The sequence below is a fragment of the Rhizopus microsporus genome, assembly GCF_002708625.1.
Source record: "Rhizopus microsporus ATCC 52813 unplaced genomic scaffold scaffold_8, whole genome shotgun sequence".
Classification (NCBI taxonomy): domain Eukaryota; kingdom Fungi; phylum Mucoromycota; class Mucoromycetes; order Mucorales; family Rhizopodaceae; genus Rhizopus; species Rhizopus microsporus.
This window is the reverse complement of record NW_019671923.1, coordinates 927,360-948,904: the sequence shown is the minus strand read 5'-3', so window position 1 is coordinate 948,904 and position 21,545 is coordinate 927,360. Positions and strand designations below refer to the sequence as shown.

At 38.8% G+C, this 21,545-nt stretch overlaps 13 protein-coding genes across 13 annotated transcripts; 4 read left to right on the top strand and 9 right to left on the bottom strand.

Moving 5' to 3' along the window:
* Nucleotides 1–235: 235 nt before the first annotated feature.
* On the bottom strand, nt 236–1,978 carry RHIMIDRAFT_136848 (uncharacterized protein). The gene is made up of 6 exons (XM_023605622.1): nt 1,701–1,978; nt 1,487–1,643; nt 1,309–1,427; nt 814–1,241; nt 600–745; nt 236–538 (listed from the first exon to the last, which is right to left on the bottom strand). Exons 1-6 carry the CDS (start codon nt 1,733–1,735, stop codon nt 338–340), a joined length of 1,086 nt encoding a protein of 361 aa, XP_023466478.1. The 5' UTR covers nt 1,736–1,978; the 3' UTR covers nt 236–337.
* On the bottom strand, nt 1,910–2,527 carry RHIMIDRAFT_136850 (uncharacterized protein). The gene is made up of 3 exons (XM_023605623.1): nt 2,233–2,527; nt 2,032–2,177; nt 1,910–1,944 (listed from the first exon to the last, which is right to left on the bottom strand). The coding sequence occupies exons 1-2, from the start codon at nt 2,485–2,487 to the stop codon at nt 2,172–2,174; spliced, it is 261 nt and encodes an 86-aa protein (XP_023466477.1). The 5' UTR covers nt 2,488–2,527; the 3' UTR covers nt 1,910–1,944; nt 2,032–2,171.
* Nucleotides 2,528–3,949: 1,422 nt separating this feature from the next.
* RHIMIDRAFT_283293 (uncharacterized protein) lies at nt 3,950–5,087 on the bottom strand. The gene has a single exon (XM_023613122.1). The coding sequence runs from the start codon at nt 4,899–4,901 to the stop codon at nt 4,278–4,280; it is 624 nt and encodes a 207-aa protein (XP_023466476.1). The 5' UTR covers nt 4,902–5,087; the 3' UTR covers nt 3,950–4,277.
* Nucleotides 5,088–5,220: 133 nt separating this feature from the next.
* On the bottom strand, nt 5,221–5,616 carry RHIMIDRAFT_313464 (uncharacterized protein; the record flags this gene model as incomplete). Its single annotated transcript, XM_023614861.1, has 1 exon — nt 5,221–5,616. Exon 1 carries the CDS (start codon nt 5,596–5,598, stop codon nt 5,221–5,223), a length of 378 nt encoding a protein of 125 aa, XP_023466475.1. The 5' UTR covers nt 5,599–5,616.
* Nucleotides 5,617–6,076: 460 nt separating this feature from the next.
* On the top strand, nt 6,077–6,721 carry RHIMIDRAFT_287714 (putative ribosomal protein L10; the record flags this gene model as incomplete). Its single annotated transcript, XM_023613499.1, has 1 exon — nt 6,077–6,721. One exon carries the CDS (start codon nt 6,077–6,079, stop codon nt 6,719–6,721), a length of 645 nt encoding a protein of 214 aa, XP_023466474.1.
* A 66-nt stretch (nt 6,722–6,787) lies between these two features.
* On the bottom strand, nt 6,788–9,972 carry RHIMIDRAFT_136817 (calcium ATPase). The gene is made up of 3 exons (XM_023605621.1): nt 9,819–9,972; nt 7,181–9,767; nt 6,788–7,130 (listed from the first exon to the last, which is right to left on the bottom strand). Exons 1-3 carry the CDS (start codon nt 9,934–9,936, stop codon nt 6,854–6,856), a joined length of 2,982 nt encoding a protein of 993 aa, XP_023466473.1. The 5' UTR covers nt 9,937–9,972; the 3' UTR covers nt 6,788–6,853.
* A 393-nt stretch (nt 9,973–10,365) lies between these two features.
* On the bottom strand, nt 10,366–13,346 carry RHIMIDRAFT_202699 (ARM repeat-containing protein; the record flags this gene model as incomplete). The annotated part of the gene is made up of 7 exons (XM_023606629.1): nt 10,366–10,479; nt 10,540–10,998; nt 11,081–11,335; nt 11,403–11,905; nt 11,960–12,797; nt 12,856–13,194; nt 13,248–13,346. The coding sequence occupies 7 exons, from the start codon at nt 13,344–13,346 to the stop codon at nt 10,366–10,368; spliced, it is 2,607 nt and encodes an 868-aa protein (XP_023466472.1).
* A 97-nt stretch (nt 13,347–13,443) lies between these two features.
* RHIMIDRAFT_237678 (RNI-like protein) lies at nt 13,444–14,592 on the bottom strand (the record flags this gene model as incomplete). Its single annotated transcript, XM_023608799.1, has 1 exon — nt 13,444–14,592. The coding sequence occupies one exon, from the start codon at nt 14,590–14,592 to the stop codon at nt 13,444–13,446; it is 1,149 nt and encodes a 382-aa protein (XP_023466471.1).
* Nucleotides 14,593–15,234: 642 nt separating this feature from the next.
* RHIMIDRAFT_136772 (uncharacterized protein) lies at nt 15,235–15,861 on the bottom strand. The gene has a single exon (XM_023605620.1). The coding sequence runs from the start codon at nt 15,812–15,814 to the stop codon at nt 15,458–15,460; it is 357 nt and encodes a 118-aa protein (XP_023466470.1). The 5' UTR covers nt 15,815–15,861; the 3' UTR covers nt 15,235–15,457.
* Nucleotides 15,862–16,342: 481 nt separating this feature from the next.
* RHIMIDRAFT_136726 (ribosomal protein L15e) lies at nt 16,343–17,573 on the top strand. The gene is made up of 4 exons (XM_023605619.1): nt 16,343–16,401; nt 16,500–16,596; nt 16,645–17,445; nt 17,493–17,573. Exons 2-3 carry the CDS (start codon nt 16,505–16,507, stop codon nt 17,165–17,167), a joined length of 615 nt encoding a protein of 204 aa, XP_023466469.1. The 5' UTR covers nt 16,343–16,401; nt 16,500–16,504; the 3' UTR covers nt 17,168–17,445; nt 17,493–17,573.
* On the top strand, nt 17,249–18,658 carry RHIMIDRAFT_136707 (ClpP/crotonase). Its single transcript, XM_023605617.1, has 8 exons — nt 17,249–17,445; nt 17,493–17,644; nt 17,701–17,756; nt 17,807–17,902; nt 17,981–18,020; nt 18,084–18,117; nt 18,167–18,431; nt 18,482–18,658. The coding sequence occupies exons 1-8, from the start codon at nt 17,329–17,331 to the stop codon at nt 18,517–18,519; spliced, it is 798 nt and encodes a 265-aa protein (XP_023466468.1). The 5' UTR covers nt 17,249–17,328; the 3' UTR covers nt 18,520–18,658.
* A 1-nt stretch (nt 18,659) lies between these two features.
* Nucleotides 18,660–19,522, top strand: RHIMIDRAFT_136708 (uncharacterized protein). The gene is made up of 5 exons (XM_023605618.1): nt 18,660–18,842; nt 18,895–18,950; nt 19,002–19,021; nt 19,078–19,184; nt 19,235–19,522. Exons 1-5 carry the CDS (start codon nt 18,694–18,696, stop codon nt 19,422–19,424), a joined length of 522 nt encoding a protein of 173 aa, XP_023466467.1. The 5' UTR covers nt 18,660–18,693; the 3' UTR covers nt 19,425–19,522.
* A 1,174-nt stretch (nt 19,523–20,696) lies between these two features.
* RHIMIDRAFT_292064 (uncharacterized protein) lies at nt 20,697–21,545 on the bottom strand (the record flags this gene model as incomplete). Its single annotated transcript, XM_023613864.1, has 1 exon — nt 20,697–21,545. The coding sequence occupies exon 1, from the start codon at nt 21,219–21,221 to the stop codon at nt 20,697–20,699; it is 525 nt and encodes a 174-aa protein (XP_023466466.1). The 5' UTR covers nt 21,222–21,545.

Genomic DNA, 21,545 nt, shown 5'->3' with positions numbered 1-21,545 from the left:
ACCTTGCTTACAGAAGTAAACAAGTCAGCTCTTTTTTCATTTAGCTGCGTCGTTGCTAAGGGTAGCTAGAAAGCATTCTTGCATAATCTATTCCAATGAAAGTTATGGTCTGATTCTTCACTCTGTAAATTTTTCAATTTTCTTATATGTATGTTTTACACATAGTTCTGAATTAATTGAAAGTGTAAATATGGTATAAACATGTCTTACTTAAATACTAGAAGTTTCTGGATGCGTTTAAACATATAGAAATAGTATTTTTAATAATCATATGATACATATACAAAGAAATAGAAGAACATATAAAAACTACAAAGAGCAGTAAGTAAAAATAATATTAAGGATGAGGAGGGGAGTAAATAGGTCCCAGCTTAGACATTCCAAGGCTATCTTCTTCTTGCGTCAGCTTGAGAATTATTGGGTTAATTATTTCACTTAGAAGTACAGGCCGTTTAGAGCTGTATCTGTAATTTCGTTTTATATTATCGTGTTCTTCTTTAAGAACTACAATATTTCGTACAGACTCTTCTATTTTACACTATTTCGACAATGCCGTTAGTGCTTTTACATATGTAATCCCATATAAGATCGTACGCTACCTTAACCTCCCAACAGAATTGAATTAAATTAGGTACGAAATCTTCTTTGTCTTGAAAGTCTGGCTCGATAAGAAGTGACGACTCTCTCCAAAGATCGAAAACATCTTCTTTTTGATAGCAAACACTCCAGAAATGTAATTCTCTGTCTTATTTTTTTTGCAAAAAAAAAAAAATTAATGGGAAGCTATATGCTAACAGATCGTCAAAATTTTACCTGCTGCATGCAGAAAAAATACTTTAACCTTTGTAAAATTTACGATTGATCCAAAAGCATAATCATCAGCGATACATTTAAGCATCGCCAATGTACCAAACACACCTTTATGGTGGTCGAAATTAGTTTTAGTTCTATCTTTGTTTATAAGGCAACCAGAGGTCTCCAACAACAATTCTAATTCCTTCAACCCGAAAAGCTTTAATAAACCGTCAGATTTATACTGATTTTTATCATCAATATACAGGTTACAAGCTTGTAATTGTCTGCTCATACTCTTTAAATAGGGCTGTCCTTGCACAAAATCTGATTTACAATTATGGAGCGTGATAGTCTTACCAATGATATCAAGGTACGGCCAGACAAAGAGCTGATTAAATGCATCCTCAGTAGTATTATAATCAATATGAGATGAAAAAGATTTATGTCTAAATAAACATTGGTTAATTTATAGGTTTAAATAAAATTCAAAAAAAAAAAGAATGCTCAACTTACGTTTGTTGGAGGAGCAATTCCAAGAATTCCATATCGTGCGTATCAGTGTGATTATCTTTCTCCGTTAATAAAAACAATGAAAGAGATTTGATCACCTTTTTGGCCAGCAGCAAATCATCCTAAATATAAAACGCTCTTAAATTACCCTGTGCCAATGTGTTACACAATATATAGTTACAGAATCAACGTATTTGTCAATATATGTATGGAAGGTCTGGGGCATTTGATTGCCTTTGATAATTCGATTTTTCATATGCTTGTTGTAGATATCACGATCTAGATTAGGGTTTGGAGATATTCCATTACCAGATCTTATAATATTATTAGCTTCTGGGCTAATAGAGAAGGAGCATTAGTTTAAATATCATTTCATTTTCGTTCTATAGATATACCTGAAAGGGTGAAACGTATCGGCATGACTTCGCATGTAGTTAATCCAGTCCAGCCAGATACTTGCATTCTAAAAAAATAATATGTTAAACCAATATATATATATATATTTATAAATATAAATATAAAACTACTGGGTCAAGCACTTGCACTACTATTAATTAACCTTTGTTCTTCTTCCTCTTTATCAGAGCCTTCTTTTTCTTCTTGGTATATTCTTTTCAGGACTTTATCCTTAACACTCGACTTTGGTATATATTGAAAAAAAAAAAAAAAGTGTTAAACTTGGTTAAAATGCCATATAACAAAGAAAAGAAAAAGAAAAAGACTTACATCACTTGTAAAACGAACTTCGCTATTGTTGATACTGTTATTATTAATTGTGCCTCCATATTGCCGCTGATAACAACTGTTGGTCCAGCTAACTTTTGTTTCTTGTTACGCTTGGCCAACCTAGCTTTCAAAGCAGCTTTTTAGGGCTAAAGTTATAGTCGTTAGTTCCATATTCGGACACTTAATAGTAATGTTTTTTACCTTCTTCTTCTTAATTAAAGCACGAGCATATTCTTTGATCTCAATCGGCACCTCTTCCAACCGAGTGATCCAATTGAGATCGTAGTCGTAGTCAAGTCGAACCTTGGCAATGTTTTTGAATTTGTTGATATTATGAGTTGATTTAAAATATGCTTCGAAATCCCAGTCTTTTGCCTTGTTCGTGAAAAAAAAATGTTTGGACCCTTCTTTAACCACAGGAATCTTGTATTGTTCTAATTCATCGGTTAACACCATATTTATTGTATTTCTACGATACAAATTTTGAATACTGTTGTGGATACGCCAAATTATGCCAATGTTTTAGTCACGCTTGTTACCAATTGTAAAGTCACGGCACATCGAAAATTAAAACTGAGTTTTCCAAGTTACCTCACCCTTTCAAATGAGGATTTAATAACAAATGAAAAAAAAAACGATCCTTAGACATAAAAAACAATAGAGTGAAATATGAAAAGAAAATTGAAAGAGGGTAAATAGATTCTCATAATTTAAAATTGATATAGTTGAGAGTAATAACCAACAACAATAGATGTTTTAATTATACTTCAACTATTGAACAGAATGGTATATTATTTCTTCCTGATTATATACTTAGTGCTATTTCAAAATGAAATATAAAGGTGAATCATCTACACTTACCTCTGAAGCTGAAGAAACTGTTTTCTTTTTTTACTACTTTGTTAGAGTGATGGATGTGCTGTACATTAAATGCCACAGTAAGCAGTTTTATAAAAATCCTAAATTTGAATAGTCTAAACACACTAATTAACCTCTTTTTTTTTTTTTTTGTCTTTTAGAGCTACGTGTAATCATAGCTATAGGAGAGTATTCTTTTTTTTTATTCGTTTTATTGGCGCCTTTTCCTTCATGAACAAACACGATTTCGTACAGCTGTATCGCTCTATGCTCGCCAAGACCATGCCGTAGGGCTTTGTAAGGCATGGAACTTGGCTTTTATCGTGAACGTTCTCCGTAGGCTTGGTAGCTACCCTAGCAACGACGCAGCTAAATGAGAAAAGAGCTGACTTGTTTACTTCTGTAAGCAAGGTGTCTATCGAGAATGTTATGAAGTGAAATTGTAGGACTTAAATGATATTACGGACGCGGTTTCGTACAGCTGTATTGCTCTATGCTCGCCAAGACCATGCCGTAGGGCTTTGTAAGGCATGGAACTTGGCTTTTATCGTGAACGTTCTCCGTAGGCTTGGTAGCTACCCTTAGCAACGACGCAGCTAAATGAAAAAAGAGCTGACTTGTTTACTTCTGTAAGCAAGGTGTCTATCGAGAACGTTTTGCCTTGATATCATTTTTGTTCAAGTCTATAGGTAACTAGATTGGCCTATAGTAACTATTGATAATTTAAATATAGGAATTTTGATAAAGGACAGAAATGAAATACTATTAACCTGCATGATATTCTTGATATCCTGGTAAAGCCATCATATAATAGCAAGCATGACTCTAGTATCGTTTAATTATTTATTTAATAATTGAATGTAGAAGACAATCGACCATTTATGAGAACTATATTGGTTACCATAGGAGAAATGGTACCTGTTGCTTAAGGCGACATTTTATTCCTATGCAGCGAAAACTTATTTCTGATTGGACGACATCTTGCTCCTGTGAGAGTAAAAATAAAATAACAAATTCAAGTGTCAAAACAAATTCTACTTGAATTGGTGGAGACACTCAAATACAAAATAAGAAATATGATTTGATGATCCAGAGAAATGGTCTAAATAATAATACTTGGTTCAATCGCATGTCATATTGTCTTCAGCATCAAAGAACTAGTCGTCATCTTCGTCAGTAGCATTGTCAATATCAATCAGCGTGTTGGAGAAATCAAATTGGGAGAGATGTTCACGGCGATAAAGATTTTCAAAGACAGCGGAGGAAAACTAGTTGCCCATGGTGACATTATCATCTTTAGGAATACCTGCTTTAAGAGCGAGAGACGAAGCGATGGACTGAAGAGAAGCCCGCGATTCTGTTGTGGATATCTTAAGGAGCTTGCCGATTCAACGTTGAATAGTACGAACACTGAGTGGCTTGAGTGGAGTGTAAGAGTGCAGAAACAGTGTATCAGGAGAGTCAGAACGGCGACGATTGTTGAAGGTTTGATATGTGGTGACCGGGCAAAGTGGCCGAAGATAATGTTCTTTTACTTTAACCGACTTGATAATTCTTCGGTGTTTACGTTTCTCTTTAGGACAATGGACCTCAAAGTATAACGAACCAGTGTTAGTTACCTTTGTTGAGCTGAACGGAATACGGTGGAGGTCAGAAGGACGTAAGAAGCAAGTGACACCTAGAAGAAATGCCAATTTCATTTGAAGACGAGATAACGAGATCGAAGGACCATCGAGAGAAGAGATATAGTTGAACGTTGGTTTAAGTTCAATGGTTGGGCGATGCAGTCGAACAGGTGGGGCTTGATACTTCAATATTTGAATGAACCTATTAAGCTCAACACTTGTGGTGAGGACTGTTGGTGTTGCGGTTGTTGCTGTAGTTGAAACCGCCCTGCTAAGAGGACGGACCGAATCGAAAAAACTGCGGATGATTAGTAGTGGATGTAGTGGCTTGTAAAGATTGCTGGGTGTTTTGTTCAGAAGATTGGCGAGCAAAGCAGCGGCTTGCATTGCATAGTGTTTGAGCGGAAGTCGTTTGCTGAACAAGGGCTGCTTGAAAATCAGCAAGGGGTATCGTATAGCTTTTGGTTGGAGCAGCTGTCAACTTGAAGGTGGGATTGATTGTTTGAAAAGCCAGAGTATTACGTATATCGTTGACTTGTGAGGAGAGATTGAGCAATAAGGTGCGACAGTCGGCTAGAATGGTTAAATATCTTTGAATGTTAACATTCTCATTGTCCAAGCTGATTTCATGACCGAGTATGTCAAGAGGACGAAAGATACCCGAGATCAAATAATGAAGGCGTTTGAGAGACATACCTTGTTTGGTTTATGGTGGTTTCATACGATGAGCAGCATCTGGAATTGTATCCGGCGGTTGATATTGAACATTTTCCATGGTCGGATATCGCTCAATGATTTTTACACGTTGGTCATCTGAGAGGGCTGGTGTAGTAAAAATAGCCTTATCCAAAGACAAAACCTCAGAGAGGATGGACGAGGGTGTCCAATTGTAGGTAGGATGAATACCAATGGAGTGGAGAGAGGTTGCACCGTTGCTGTCATCCATGTGATCATCAAAAGGTGGGCCCAAAGTTGAAGAGGGTGGTAAGTGAGAAACTAACAATTCCTCTAAGCGTTGAATTTGTTGTTGTTGCATAGCAGCTAATTGTTCGATAGGAAGATTTTCGTTATTATTGGAACACATATTTGCGGTGCTGACTGAGCGAAAAAGATGATCAATTGTATACTTTTATTTTTTTATTGTATTTTCATGTCTAACCAAGTAATTTATTAACCGCACATTTTTTGAAAACTCGCCCTTTGGCGTTGGAACGGCTGAACTCTGTATGATGTCCTTTTGTTTGCTCCGGACCGGAAGCTATGACCTCGAAGATAATATATATTTGAAACACCGACACCTGCCCTAGTGGTATTGAAGATGGGAAGGGCAAACAAAAAACGCACTGACAGTAATGAAGGAAAACTTCCTCTTTTTTTTGTACTTTGTACTTGGTGAGTGTCTACACTATAAAGAGGAGGAGATAGGAAAAAGAATGGATGGATGATTACAGAGGGAGGGGGAATGATGAGATGATGAAAAGAACAATGGATGGAAGGAGGATACAAAAAAAAGGTGGACTACAAGATGACAGTATAATTAACATTACCCTTAGGAATCAACCATGGGTCGTCGTCCCGCTCGTTGCTACCGTTACTGTAAGAACAAGCCTTACCCCAAGTCCAGATACTGTCGTGGTGTTCCTGACGCCAAGTTGAGAATCTACGATTTGGGTCGTAAGAAGGCTTCTGTTGACGATTTCCCTCTCTGTATCCACTTGGTCTCCAACGAATATGAACAACTCTCTGCTGAAGCTCTTGAAGCTGGTCGTATCTGTGCCAACAAGTACATGTCCAAGACCTCTGGTAAGGACTCCTTCCACATGCGTATCCGTGTCCACCCTTACCACGTCACTCGTATCAACAAGATGTTGTCTTGTGCTGGTGCAGATCGTTTGCAAACTGGTATGCGTGGTGCTTTCGGTAAGCCCAACGGTTTGGTTGCTCGTGTCAACATTGGCCAAATCATCTTCTCTGTTCGTTCCAAGGATTCCAACAAGGCTGTTGTCATTGAAGCCTTGAGACGTTGCAAGTACAAGTTCCCTGGTCAACAAAAGATCATTATCTCCAAGAAGTGGGGTTTCACTCCTCTTGATCGTGAAGACTACGTTGAAGCTCGCTCCAAGGGTCTCATCAAGCCTGATGGCTCTTATGTCAAGTTCGTTCCTCAAAAGGGTCGTCTTGCCGATTACTTCAAGGCTATTGCTTAAATTGTTCAATAAATAAACAACAATTTTGGAAAAAAAGAATACAACATGACGAAAAAAAGGGGCCACTTGTAGATATTAATAACGTTGTCATGTGGAATATCAATTATTATTAAGTTTAGATAATCTATTAGTTTATTGAGTTTTCTTCTTCTTTTGAGAAATAACTGTGGGTGGGGCAATCCAGGTGCGAGTGATGAACTTTAACACTTCATCTATCAGCAAGACAGGTGCTGATATCCACAAGACGGCGATCCATTCATCCAAGTTTAATGGTACAATGACAAACAGCTTTGTAAAGAAAGGAACATACAAGATCATGAAATGTAATACCATAGACAATATGATCGATAACACCAAGTAAGGGTTGCTCCATAAGGGAAGTGTAAGCAAGGATTCATTTTCACTCAAACTATACAAAATGTTTCAGTTATAAATCATTTTTCATGGACAAAAACATACCTGTTCATAGCATTAAACATTTCAATCACCACCAATACAGATAAACTCATGGTGGTTGCCTTCATTGAGTATTCATTAGTAAACATGTCACATCCGATCTCTGGGAATAAGCTTGAGCACTTGTGGAAGTGAGAGAGTTGGTAGTAAGAAATTTGAGGTCCACCTGAATAATAGATAAACCACCAAACATAACCAAAGACGGTGGCAACACCAACATAGGTACCAACAGCCATGTATCTGAAAAATAGCCAGCCGCCGACCAGAGGTTCCTTGGAACTACGAGGAGGGCGTCTCATAATGTCGTGATCAGGAGGGTTAAATCCAAGGGCAGTAGCGGGAAGACCATCAGTAACCAAATTGACCCAGAGCAACTGAACAGGAATGAGAGCCTCTGGCAATCCCAAAAGAACGGTTAAGAAGATGGATACAACTTCACCAATATTAGAAGAAATCAAGTAACGAATGAACTGCTTGGTGTTATTGTAAATGCTTCTGCCTTCTTCCACAGCCTTTTCAATCGTAGCAAAGTTGTCATCGGCCAAAACCATATCTGCTGCCAATTTGGCTACATCAGTTCCAGAACCCATGGCAACACCAATATCAGCCTTCTTTAAGGCAGGTGCATCATTGACACCATCGCCTGTCATGGCCACAATTTCACCGTTGGTCTTTAACAAATCAACCAGTTCTTGCTTATGTGCAGGCTCAGTACGTGTGAACAGACTGGCAACCTTTATAGCCTCTAGCTTTTGAGCAGGTGTAAGCATATCAAACTCACGGCCCGTGTAGCTTTTGCCTGTTAAATCTTCATCAGGTTCAAAGACACCGATCTGTCGACAGATTGCCTCGGCGGTGTTCTTGTGGTCACCCGTGATCACAATGACGCGAATACCGGCTGTCTTACACTTTTCAATAGAGTCAGCAACTTCTGGACGAGGAGGATCCATCATGGCGACGAGGCCTAGGAAAACCATGTTTTGTTCATAGCTTGCAAATGTGGTCTGATCTTTCAGGTTGAGGTTATTGGGGTTGACGTTTTCGAGCTTAGCAAGGGCCATACAGCGAAGAGCCATTGTTTGACCATACTCTTTAATCTTCTTGTTGATAGATTCACGAATAGCGGCCGTAATAGGGACAGGTTGGGATGTTTCTGACACGCGAACCCAGGCACAACGATCAAGGATGGATTCGGGAGCACCCTTGACAAGCAAAGCATTGGCATCTGTAAGTACAGACATCGACTTACGGTCACGAGTGAATTCCAGTGTAGCTTTACGTTGAATCTTTTGAGCAAAGTAGTCATTACAGGCTGTTGATCGCTTTGATTTAGAAAGAGTGGTCAATTGGCTGTTGTATGATGGATCAGTCGTGCCAAGTTTTTCAACAAGGACTTGAAGAGCAGCTTCAGTAGGCTCACCAACGGCTGCATAACTATCAGATGATTCATCATAAGCTATACGTGAATCGTTACAAAGAGAACAGACAAGGGCGATATCATGAATAATAGAGCCTTGGCTCATTTGAACAGCAGGCTTAACAGCGTTGGGAATAGGTTCAAAGCTTGTGCCTTCAACTTCCAGTTCGTTCAATTGGCCATTAGAGTCACCAACAAAGGCTACTCTTGAGACACTCATTTGGTTTGTAGTCAAGGTACCTGTCTTATCTGAACAAATAACGCTTGTGCACCCCAAGGTTTCTACACTAGGCAAGCTACGAACAATGGCACCACATTTGGCCATCTTTTTTGTACCGAGAGCCAAACAAGCCGTAATGACAGCAGCTAATCCTTCGGGAATAGCAGCGACTGCCAAAGCAACAGCAATCTTGAAGTAATAGACAGCACCATCTAACCAGCCCTTGTGTGAGGAATCATTAAAGTGACGGATATTGACAAGCCAGACAAGTACACAAATAACAGAGATCACCTTGGCCAACATATCACCAAAATCATCCAGTTTGCGTTTCAAGGGCGTCTTTTCAGAGATTTGAGCAGAGATAGATGTATGAATGTCACCAATGGCTGTGGCAACACCGGTTTTGACGACTATAGCTCTAGCTTTTCCTAAAACACAAGTGGTACCAGAGAAAACGATGTTACACTGATCTTGATTGACAGCATGTTCATCATGAATAGGGTCGACTTGTTTTTCAACACTGACAGATTCACCTGTCAACAAGGCTTGGTCCACACGAAAGACGCTAGTTGTGATAGATAAGATGCGAGCATCGGCAGGTACTTTATCTCCCACACTCAAGTCAATAATGTCACCAGGCACAAGTTCTTCAGATCGTACTTTACGAATCGTGCCGTCACGAAGCACCTTAGCTTCATCGGGTGAGTATTCACGTAAAGCGTCAATGGCCTTTTCGGCACTAGTTTCTTGTAAGACACCAACTGTCGCGTTGGCAATTAAGATGATAAGAATGACAATAGGTTCTACAAATGCTGTTGAGGTGCTTTCTTCACTTTCAAAAAGGGCTAATACAAAAGAGATAATGGCTGCTCCTAATAAAATCAGTACGAGTTGATCCTTAAACTGTTCGATAATGAGCTTATAAAGTGGCGTAGGCTCTTCTTCAGGCAATTCTATAAAGCTTGTATTAATAACAAATAAACATGATAACATTATCTACTTGCCGTTCTTTCCATATTTTGCTCGTAGTTGCTCTACTTGACTTTTCGTCAGGCCGTGACTTTTATCCACATTGAAAAAGGAACACACCTCTTCGGGTGTTTTGACAAAAGAATTGTCCATTCCTTAATGTGTTTTTTTTAATAAAAGAAAAAAGAAGTAAAAAAAAGGGAATTAATAATCTTGTCCTCTCCTTTCTGTCTGCGGTAAAACAATCTTAGGTTACTTTTTCATGCGTACTTTGAAAATCACAACTTGTTGCGCCAATAAAAAATGAAAACGTTCTCCTTCATTGTGTTCTTTTCAACTTGGCCGTAGCTCAATGGTCTCCTTTTTGTAATCTACAAGAATTTGACAACAAGAAGTTAAGATATTTATAGAAAAATGCTCGAGTTAACCAAATATTTTGATTTCCATAGAAATCAATTTGTGAGGATCATCTTGTACTGCTACACACATATATGACGAATTGATTGCGCAAGTCAAAAAAAAAAAATCGAGCCAATTCTTTAGAGTTCTAGAAAGGGAAATTTCTTTCAAAAATGATAAACATTATTTATTGAAATATAGAGTATTGTAACCATCAGTGATGCGCTTAAATAACACCTGTAGATCATCTGATGGTTGCTGCCATTGATGAATGATATCAAAAAGCATATAGATTGCCTATTGTACAGCAAACTGGTATGAGTTTGGTTGCCTTTTTCTTTTGTTTATATTACTTACCTCCTGACTTAATCCTTGAGGGTAGATATCCACGGCTTTACAAAACCCTTGAAATGCCGTATCCTTTTCTTCGGTTTCTTTTATGCTCTTTGACTGGCGAAGCCAAACATAACCTATTAGTGGAAGATACTGTGCAAGAAACTGATGAGACGCCAAACCTAATCTGCCTATCGTATTGATCGCATTCTCTTGAATATGTGTTGAGCGACCAATAAGAGGTATACATAATGGAAGGATATCAGGTACATAATCTTTTATCTTTTGCCAACGGACTGCTATTTCACCTACTGCCCATATCGCATTGTTTCTTACCGACATGTACTCCAAGTCATCATTGCCTATTTCTCTTAACAACTCTGGCATCATCTTTTCCAGATATGGTTCTAGACAGCTAAAGCAAGCCTTGGCCAAGTCACCAATAAGAGCATACGTTGGTTGTAGTACTTCATATCTAGAGTGCTACTGGAAGATGTCAGTTTCTTATAAAAGAGAGGAGGGAATATCTTTTATATATATAAGCTCTTACGATGCATCAACCTACATAATGAGAACATACGGTCAGTAATGGTAATAAGGTTGAGTTTTTCACAAATGGCTCAACTTGACTGCCTAAGCCTTGGACAATCCCCGATAAGAGATCAAGTGGTGTACTGATCCATTCATCGTCAAATTCATCTTCTCCATCCAAGACGGCGGTCTGGAGTATGTTTGTAACTAGGTGAATGCATCTTGAAAACACAGGTTCGGTAAAAGGTAAAAATCCTGTTCCAAGTGATGTTGCAATGTCTGTCAAACACTGTCTCAAATATACATTGTTAATGAATCTATCTTGTTCATCTATAAGAAAAAAAAGAAAAACTTACAGCCAGTAATGGAAACAGATGATGGTCTGTATCTGCCAAACTATTCCATTTAGAAATCAACGGAGGCATCAAGACAGATATACATTGAGGATCATTCAGGGCGGAACCGACTGATTCTGCCAAGGTACCAAGCGTATCATACAATAATCTCAGGTTTCTATTCCCATACAATCTCAGGGCTCTCGTCAAATGATTGAGTATGACAGGCAAGTAAGGCACAAGCTCTTTTGGTGTCGCCTGTTCTTCCAAAATGGAGAATGCCGAGCAAGCAGCTTCTTGTACTCGTATGTTCCGATCAAGGATACGGCGAAGAAGCTCTCGAAGCGCCGGTTCGAAATAACGAGAACGGGATTCTTGGTCATCGCATTGTGAGAGAAGCCATGAAGAGAATCGACTGATGGTCCAGCAGCTGATATATCGAATATATACATTTGAGCTCGATAAATTTGTTACAAGAAAAGGAACCAGTACTGGTAAATGTGATGTCAAGTCGTTCATGCCACCTGTTTTGTAATTGTGCGTGTGTTAAATTGATTAAGTCTTTTCTTTCTTTTTACCTTCTGCTGCAGCTCCCAAGGCTAGGATGCCGCTCTCGACCGTTTTCCATTGTTGGCTGTGAAACATGGATTGATCGAGAAGAGGCAAGAGCACGGTGACAACATGAGACTTGAAAGCCATGGTCAATGCTTCTAGTGAAGTCGCACTATACTTTCGCAATGTCCAAACAGAAAAGAGCCCATCATCTTCGATATCATCCTCATCGTCATCTTCAAGATCTTCCTCTTCATCATCATCGTTATGTATATGAATACCACTATGCTTGCGACGATATCTTGGAAGTAGCAATGTCTGCTCTTCGTCGCTTTCATCATAGTCACCAAAAGCGAGTAAATCCTCTTCAGTATATTCAAGTGACTTGAGAATGACAGGAATGGCTCTGGGCAAATAAGGTATCAAGTAATGGTGCAAATGCTCGATATTAGCAAACCGGTTCCAAAACTCGGATGCTTCTAGTGCGATCTGGCTGTTTTCTGATTGATTGCAGTAAATCATGTACTCGATTAATTGATCTAAATGCGGAAGGACATGATCCGTGAAATTATCGAGCAACATGATAAAGGATCGGCAGACTTCTTGGCGTACTTGAACTGTTTCATCTGAGGCAGCAAAGAAAAGAGACCGTAAGAAGTCATCCATGTGTTTTAATAGTATAGGCGACTTGTGAGGAATAGAATAACTGATGGCTGATATGGCCAGTACCCTGAATCGAGGAATCGGATGACTACTGAATGGGATCAATTTGTAAATGATTTGGTCCAGCATGGACTCATTTATGTCGTCATTCATGTCCATCATGTTGTCCTCACATATTTTTTGAAGCGTATCTAACGCCATCTGAGATGTATAAAAACAAGACGATAAGCTAAAGATAAAAACATAGAACGAAAAATACCTCTACAGCTAAGGGTTCAGGACTATCTAGCTTGTTGATCAATGTATGAATTGACTCTGGCCAATTCAAGACCTGTCCTCGAACAACAATGGCCGTAATAACCGAGCCAATGGCTTTTCTGACTGTACTGTCTGGATCTGGATGGTCCAGAGCCTCTAGGCTCACTTGTTTAACATAGTTCAAGGTCACAAGAGGCGTCAAATTGAAATGATTAAGCAGGTTGTTTTTCAGAGTTAAACCGGCTATGGCTCGAGTATAGCCATCTTCATGTGTCATTTTAACAAGAATATAGACTAGATATGAATTATATTCTGCGTATTCGTTAAATCGTAATAGCCTCTGTCACACATATTGTAAGCCCAAAAGAAGATAATAAAGTATAAGGAAAGTACCTGTTGAAGTATGGCTTGTTCTTTGTTACTAGGACTAATAGCATCTCGAAGAATAGTCAAAAGTTGGTTCAAGTTGTTGTTTTCAGGTTGCCATGACATTGGGATGAGGGAAAGGGGGGGATTACAGTGTTAAGAAAACAAAAACATTCAAATTTATTGGATTGAACGAGACCAGTGTAACCAAAACATTTACTTTCTAATGAACTTGCTCCGTGTTCAAGTAACGCTGAATGTATGCATAGCTTTCACGTACGCTTTCATCTTGTTCTTGTTCATCATCTTGAAGTCGTCTATCTTGTGACGTTCGTCCTTCATGAAGATAATTACGCATGTAATCTAGTTCGATAAAAGTCAATGTATTGAAGAACGGTTCATTTTCATTATATGGAATTTCAGGTAAATCATCACGAGCGATGGAGCACTCTTTGAGCCCTAGTAGCCTCAGATTCTGACATCGATCGACGAGGATACGGATCCCATTGGGTGTGAGCGAGGTGCAAAAGGAAATATCGAGGTTATGTAGATCAGGCAAACAGCTGGCAATCACCTCCAAGGTGCTATCTGTAATAGCACATTCGAGTAAAAAGAGTCCACGAATACGGGCGTGTGTCTTTAAGAATGGTATGATGGCGTCATCATCGATGACGGCATTCCCTGTGATGGAAAAATCCTGCAGTTGAGGCAATGCGCCTGTAAGATGATGAAGAAAATCGGAGGATATGGCATCGCAACAGATAAGAGTCAGATGAGTCAAGTGTGTGAATGAGCAAAGATCGATCGCTGTGTCGCTGGCTGTCAACCACTTACAGCCTGAGAGGTCCAGATGCTCAATCGCACATTCGGCAAACGGCAATAAGGTCATCGGTGTCAGATTGGGACAGGCTGCCAGAGTGAGCCTTTGTAGCTGCTGGCATTTGCCAAGGTAATGAGCTGATCGATATGACATGGGCGAACCGACGATGAGCAGAGTTCTAAGCTGCTTACAGTACTTTGAGATGGGTATTATGCTCTTGTCCGTCAGCTGCTCGGCTTGTCTTATCTCAAGGACTTCGAGGTTGGGTATCAGTTGTAAAAGACTCAACAGCTCCTCATCATGGATACTGATTGTGTAATCTAGTTTTAACATTCGTATGTAATCACCTCTTTGATGTTTAGAGTGATTTAAACATTTGATCAATTGATGAAGTGAATAGGTCGTAGGCAGTGTGGGCTCCCTCCATAATTCAGGTATTGAGGCTGAATGAAACTCTTTATTCACAAATACACAGTTATATTTTTCTGGTTGTTTAAGCAGACTGCAAATTAAGGATACGATTTCCCTGGGTAAATCTTCTATTGTAGTCATAAATGTACAGGAAAGTAAAGTTGCACCATGGCGCGCTGACCCATTTCAAAGAATAAATGCTGTCACAATAACCAATCAGATGCCGTTTTTCAAAAAGTATTGTCGCACGAGCCCTCAGGACTTTTAGGAATGCATTATTTTCAGAATAGCACATTCAGTCCTTACATTCATTGGAGTATACCTCTCTGGTTCTCTTCACTGGACTCTATGCATGCATCATTTGTTTACAGCTTAAGTGTGGTTTGATCGTCAATCGCTTTATAAGTGCTCAACTACGTGCTCTTGAGTAAATACAGGACACTTGTAATAAAAGGATTTACGATGTTTGGATAAAGCGTACACTAAAGTAATGCTCTACCTTTCTAGGTTGCCTATCATGCCAGAACGGGTTAGCACCCCCACATCAACAATTTCTCTTTTGTCATGCTGATGTTACCGATACTATACGCAAAAGAAAGCAATCGAAATTGAATGAGTGACAAACTTGTCACTTATTTGCTTTCGAGTTTTCAGCATATGTATTTTTTATGAAGGTTGCTGAAAGAAGCGAGGAAAGACTTGCTCAGTCTCAGGCTGTAAATAGGAACAGTAAAGAAAAGATTAAAGAATTCATGGATTGAGAAGAAAGCCAACGGCGATTTTACGATAAATTGTGCCTTTCTAAATAAATTTGCTTTTCACAATAACATGAAGCGTGATCAAAGAAGAGTCCACTTGTAGTGGAAAAATCGCTCAAAATAAGCTACCATCTTGAGTATAATTTCTGCACAGCTGTTATCAAAAGTCGTATCAATGAATTGCCAGAGGTGAGACAAATACCACGATTCCCCTTTGAGATTTTTTAATTTGTTTGATTCAAACAATCTCAATAAAGTGTAGACAGAACCCCCAAGATTATGTCAAGCTTTGTTACAGATTCATTTGAAACGTTTTCTTTTGGCACTTCTTCATTGAAATATTCCTTGAACAAAAAAGAACTACCATATAGTCTCGCTTTCAACACAAATACGGGAATTGTGGAATCAGTTAAATAGCACACTTCGTGTTCATCGCTTATTGCCTGAAACTTTTCTAAAGCTTGAATACTGTTTTCTTCATTGAACTTTAATTGATAATAAATGCAAAGTGTGTGATTGCGACTGATAAAAACCATAATTTTTTTTATGAAGAGAAGAAAAGAGTGAAGAAAATAAGCAAATTGAAAATATTTACTTGAAGTCATTGAGACTTTGATTGATTAACAAAAAAAACCAAGATATGATCACAGTGACAAAACTATATATCCGACATAATAAAATAAACGTCCGCCCGGATCCATTCAATCCGTTTGGAAGTGAATGGTAGCGAAAAAACCCCCTTATGGGTACAAGGGTAAAAAATGTAAACAGAAATTAAAGTGTAGGGTTATCGATGAAAGTTTAAATGAATTGCTTTAACCATACAAGAAGCATTTGACCATGAGGATGTTTAGTAGAGGTTAATTTGTTATGGTGTAGCTGATCTAATTCATGTAGTAGGGAGCATATCAGCCATCGCTGAGACACTGATTTTTTTAAAAGTGCGACACTTTAATTTTTTTTCTTGCGACATCGTTTTGGCAAAGATGTACCTCAAAAAAGCTTTTCCTGGGTACACATCCGTTCTCCGACCAATTCCGGCCCGGAATACAATGCCTTTGGAACAAGGGCGTTCTACTGGACCCATATGCAACAGCATCAGTAACCAGCAACAGCTTTGGGGGGAGATGCCACACTAATTGAGAGTGTTGCTGCAAAATAAGCATCCTTCCTTTTTCCCCTCCATTCCAAGGTAATCCATCACCATCAGACAACATAAAAGAAATCAACGATGATTGATGAATGAATTGACAACAAGAAAGAACAGATGGAACTGATACTTCATATTAGATATCATGGGTGCCTACAAATATTTGGAAGAGCTCGCTAGAAAGAAGCAATCTGATGTTTCCCGCTTCTTGCTCCGTGTTCGTTGTTGGGAATACAGGTACGAGAACACAGATTGAGAATAGATTTAAGACTAATGACACATTAGACAATTGAACGTCATCCACCGTGCTTCTCGTCCTTCTCGCCCTGACAAGGCTCGTCGTTTGGGCTACAAGGCCAAGCAAGGTTACGTTATCTACCGTATTCGCGTTCGTCGTGGTGGCCGTAAGAGACCTGTTCCCAAGGGCGCCACTTACGGTAAGCCTGTCAACGAAGGTGTTAACCAATTGAAGTATCAACGTTCCCTCCGTTCCACCGCCGAGGAACGTGTTGGTCGCAAGTGCCGTAACCTCCGTGTGCTTAACTCTTACTGGATCAACCAAGATGCCACCTACAAGTACTACGAAGTCATCCTTGTTGATCCCTCTCACAAGGCTATCCGTAACGATCCTCGCATCAGCTGGATCGTCAACCCCGTCCACAAGCGTCGTGAAGCCCGTGGCTTGACTGCCATCGGTAAGAAGTCTCGTGGTCATCAAAAGGGACACAGATTCAACAACACCAAGGGTTCCGGTCGTCGTGCCACCTGGAAGCGTCGCAACACTCTTTCTCTTCGTCGCTACCGTTAAATCATTCCTGCTTAATAAAACTTTATTTGTTTGGCTCATTATCACGTGTCAGCGCATAGATGGCGGAGGAAAAGGAGAGTAAGGGAGCAAGACAAAAAGGAAAAAGAAGAACTTTCACCCCCTTTCTTTCTTTTTTTCTTTCTTTTTTATTTTTCGCGTAAATGATTGACGTACCAAAACTTGAAACCATCGAGATCACCTTGTTTGACACGGGTGTTGCAGAAATTGCACATAATAGACCTAAACGCTATAACGCGCTTTCGCCTCAGTCCTATAAAGTATGCGTGAAATACATGTCAAAAATTATATAATAAACTTTGACTAGGATTGGTTGACAGCATTACAGTGGGCAGCCAAGGAAGACGCTGTCAAGGTGGCTGTCTTGATTGGACGTGGCAAGTATTATTCGTCCGGACAAGAGTTGGCCTTGACTGATGCAGATGAAGAAGAGTTGGATCGTAGAAGAGCTACAACACAGTAATGATTGTTTGAGATAAAGGAGGGTATATACAGCTAACTTAAAACAACCCTAGAAACGTTGTTTCCGAGATGATTCGATTCCCTAAACTCCTCATTGGTGCAGTGAATGGTATTTACATATTAATAAATATAGATGTCCCAAACTGAATATGATTCTAGGACCAAGTATTGGCTTTGGCACAACAACCCTAGCCCTATGCGATGTCGTTTATTCAACCCCTGAAGCTACGTTCGGTACACCCTTTATGAAGCTTGGTAAGCCTATATAAAAAGTAAACTAGTCTCTCCCTTTTTAAACCTTTCTCTCTCTTTCCCTTTTCTTTTTAATTATAGGTTTCTGTGCTGAAGGATGTTCTTCCGTCTTATTTCCAAGGTAATCACGTGTGTGTGTGTGCGTGCTATGATATGGGAAAAAATAATGCTGAATCTTGACTAGAATTATGGGTTCATCTAGAGCCAATGAAATGCTCGTAAGTGAAGTAGTACAAAATAAACAAGTTGATCATAACCCCAATCCAGCTTTTAGGTAGGACTTTTACAGCCAAAGAAATGGTTGATTGTGGATTCGTGAGTCGACTGATTGAAACTGAGAACTTTCGACAAAAGATCCTTGAAATTGCTAATGAGGCAGCACAATTCTCTGTAGATGCTGTGAAAACGACCAAACGATTGATACGCGGCGTTGATGTCGAAATGCTCGAACAAGTCAACGTAGAGGAGATTAAGGCATTAAAGGGGCGAATGGAAAGCCCTGATTCGCTCGAAAGTATTATGAAATTTATAGGTAAATAGAAACGAAAAAGAAAGAATTCCAAAGTAACATTTGTTGTACAGAAGAAACAAAGAGAAAGAAGAATAAGGCCAAATTATGATCCTGTGACACATACAACAGTAAAGCGGGCTCATGTATTCAAGAAGGATTGATTGGTTCATAATTGACTTGTCCCCTTTGAATCTGTATCACCTCCTTTTTCTATATAAAAAATAAGTTTTTTTTTTCTCTATCTTTCTCTCCATTTCTCTCTATCTCTTTTTTTTAATACAAAATGAAGTTTGCTATTGTCGGATTGATGGCTTTATCTCTTGTCTCTGCACAAAATGCTACTTCTGATGTTGCATCCTCTGTTGTTGTTGCAACCACAACAACCATTACACCAACATCGACTACAACATCAAATTGTGCTGTTCAGAGCGTGTAAGACATTGGCCCTTTTTGTAGGAATCAAAGACTTACTTTATATCAATAGCTTTGACTTGTGCTTAAGTAACCAAGACGATTATGTCAAGAGATGCCAACCTCAAGGTAAATAAAATAAAAAAAGATGAGGTTTGATCTTTTAAATAACTTATTTAGATTATGCCTGTTTGTGTACTGTAAGAATCAAAAAAAAAAAAAAAAGGAGTCATAACTGATTACATGCACTTTATAGACAAATAAGCAAAAGTTATCTTGCTGGGTGAATTGTCCCAACGATTCAGGCAAAGGCACACAAGAAGGAATAGTTCAAGAAGCTTGTTCAATGCCTGGTGCCAATGTGTAAGTAGCATGATGATCAAATTATATTTATATCCTAAATGTTCAAATAGATCTGTCACTCCATGGTCTAGCTCTGCAGCTCCCACTTCTACAAACATTGTTGCCAGCAGCAGTATTCCTGCCTCCTCTTCAATTGCACCTGCAACCCCTACAAAAGCAGCTTCTGGTTCTTCTGCTTTAGACATCGGAAATACTGCTTTTGCTCTTATCGGTGCTGCTATTGTTTACATGATCTTCTAATCCTCTTCTTTTTGCTTTCTTAATAATAATTTTAATCATTAAAACTACTTGTTAATCTATGCGATACATTACAGCCTTTGTCTTTCTCTCTCTCTCACGCGCGTTTGTGTATATTCATGTATGCATGCCAATCCTTTTTTGTTGTTGTTGGCTGCAGTGTATGCTTGAAAATCCATTGTATGTAAAATGTACAACACCAAGTATTTTTTTTTTAACAACAGCTACCTTGAAAGAACCAGAAAAGTCTTAAAATGTAGGTAGGAATTACACAAAAGAAATAAAATTTTAATACGCAAAAAATACGACCAAGGATACAATAGTAGAGAGATACTCAGTAAAAGAGGTGCTATCTTGTTCATTGTTTGGTACATTAGCTGCTTTCAAGCTGGTATGTATAGCTACTCGATCAGTAATATTAGTTGCTTTGGTTTGTAATTTAAGCTTGTTAAGCTAATATGAAACAGAAGTAATAAACTTAATACAGTCTTCATACGAGAGAAGAGTTAACCAACAAATCAATGCTCTTTCTCTCAAGTTCTCTGCCTTTTTGCTATCCTTGATACTTTGTTTAGGTGTAACCACATCGTCACAGAAGAAACCGTCGTTCAAATCTAATTTTACATCTTTTTGTTGTGAGGATAAAGCCTCTATTCTCTACAGCGAGCTGATTATACAAGAATGGCATTCAGAGCTAAAAGACGGAAAGCAAATTAGACTACTGCCCTCTTAAGCTTATTTATCTTACCGTTTTGATTCACAACCAAATTTTACAGAAAAAATAAAGTCAAAAAGGTTGCAACAATTGTCAGTTGGCAAAAAGTATTGTCGATTGTTGAAAAGCATTTGTCAATTTACACTGAAGTGATTGTCAGTTTAAGTTATATCAATTCATCGATTTATGCTAAAGTAATTGTCGGTTTGAGTTTTGATTTAAGCCAGCCCAAAGTGTCAGGGATTGCAAGGCTAATTATCATCGCAAGTTCTTGAAGTAGTTGTTCACTCTTTCGATTTTTTGAGATCTACAAAGTGGTGAACAGTTTCTTTTATGAGGATAAACAAGCAGTTTTTACAATGAACGGCATCTTGACTCAAACATCAGGCCCTAACACTGTTCCTCAAACAATAATACGATTAAAGAATAATTTTTAATGACCGATGAGCACATAGCATCCTCATGCTGTACTGCCCGGGTCAGATCGCAGTGAGAAGGAATGAAAAACCCTTTTGGGATTAAAGGGAAAATGCGAAAGTATTACGTATTAGGGATGATAATTAACTATCTGAAAATTTTTGCTGAATATAACGAAGACGTTTGATAAAGGGTTCACCAAGATGGTTTGAAGCTTCAGGAAACTGAGGGTGAGTTAAGTAGTCCATTTCGAGTAATATTGCACATATAGAAGGCCAACGAATGAGCCAGGCATCGGTTGATTTTCTCGCTTTCTTGGTAAGGAATGTTGGTGGTAAGAGGTTCAAAAGATAGGAAAGTGGATCGTCAATAGATTTGGGCATCTGAAGGCGGTTGTGCATATCTAAACAAGAAAAACTATGCTGTCGTGAAAAAAGTTCATTTGGATGAAAGGGACAGGCTTGGGGTTTACCAAGAGGTAACCAACCAAGTCGCCATCGTACGCAACGAGATCGTTCACTTCTTGTCATTGGTATCCGAAGAATAGGGTCGACAATTAGATCATTACGGCAGTGGGACAGAAGTTTAGAATGTTTTTCTTGGAGCTTCGAACGGTGGTTGTCAAACAAAAACTGTCTTCGTTTTCTAATAAAATTACCATGGGACATAGTTTCGAGATATTCATTGCTGAATGATGTCCATAGAGGTGATTTAGATAGCTGGGACCACTTCGAGATAAGCTGTGATTGTATGTATGGTAGCAATTTTGTTAATAATGCATCGTCGGGTAGGAAGGAGGTTCTGAAAAGAAATTGTGCCTAAAGTATGGAAATACGATCCTTCATGTTTGGTAAATTTGTTAAATGTAGCATTACATTGGTAGAGGTGAAGGGTCGCCCACCGAAGATTTGACGAATGCATTGGTTTTGGCAATTTTCGAGAGATTGAATTTCCCGTGAATTGAAGGTTGTAATTGCTAGACCATATTCCAG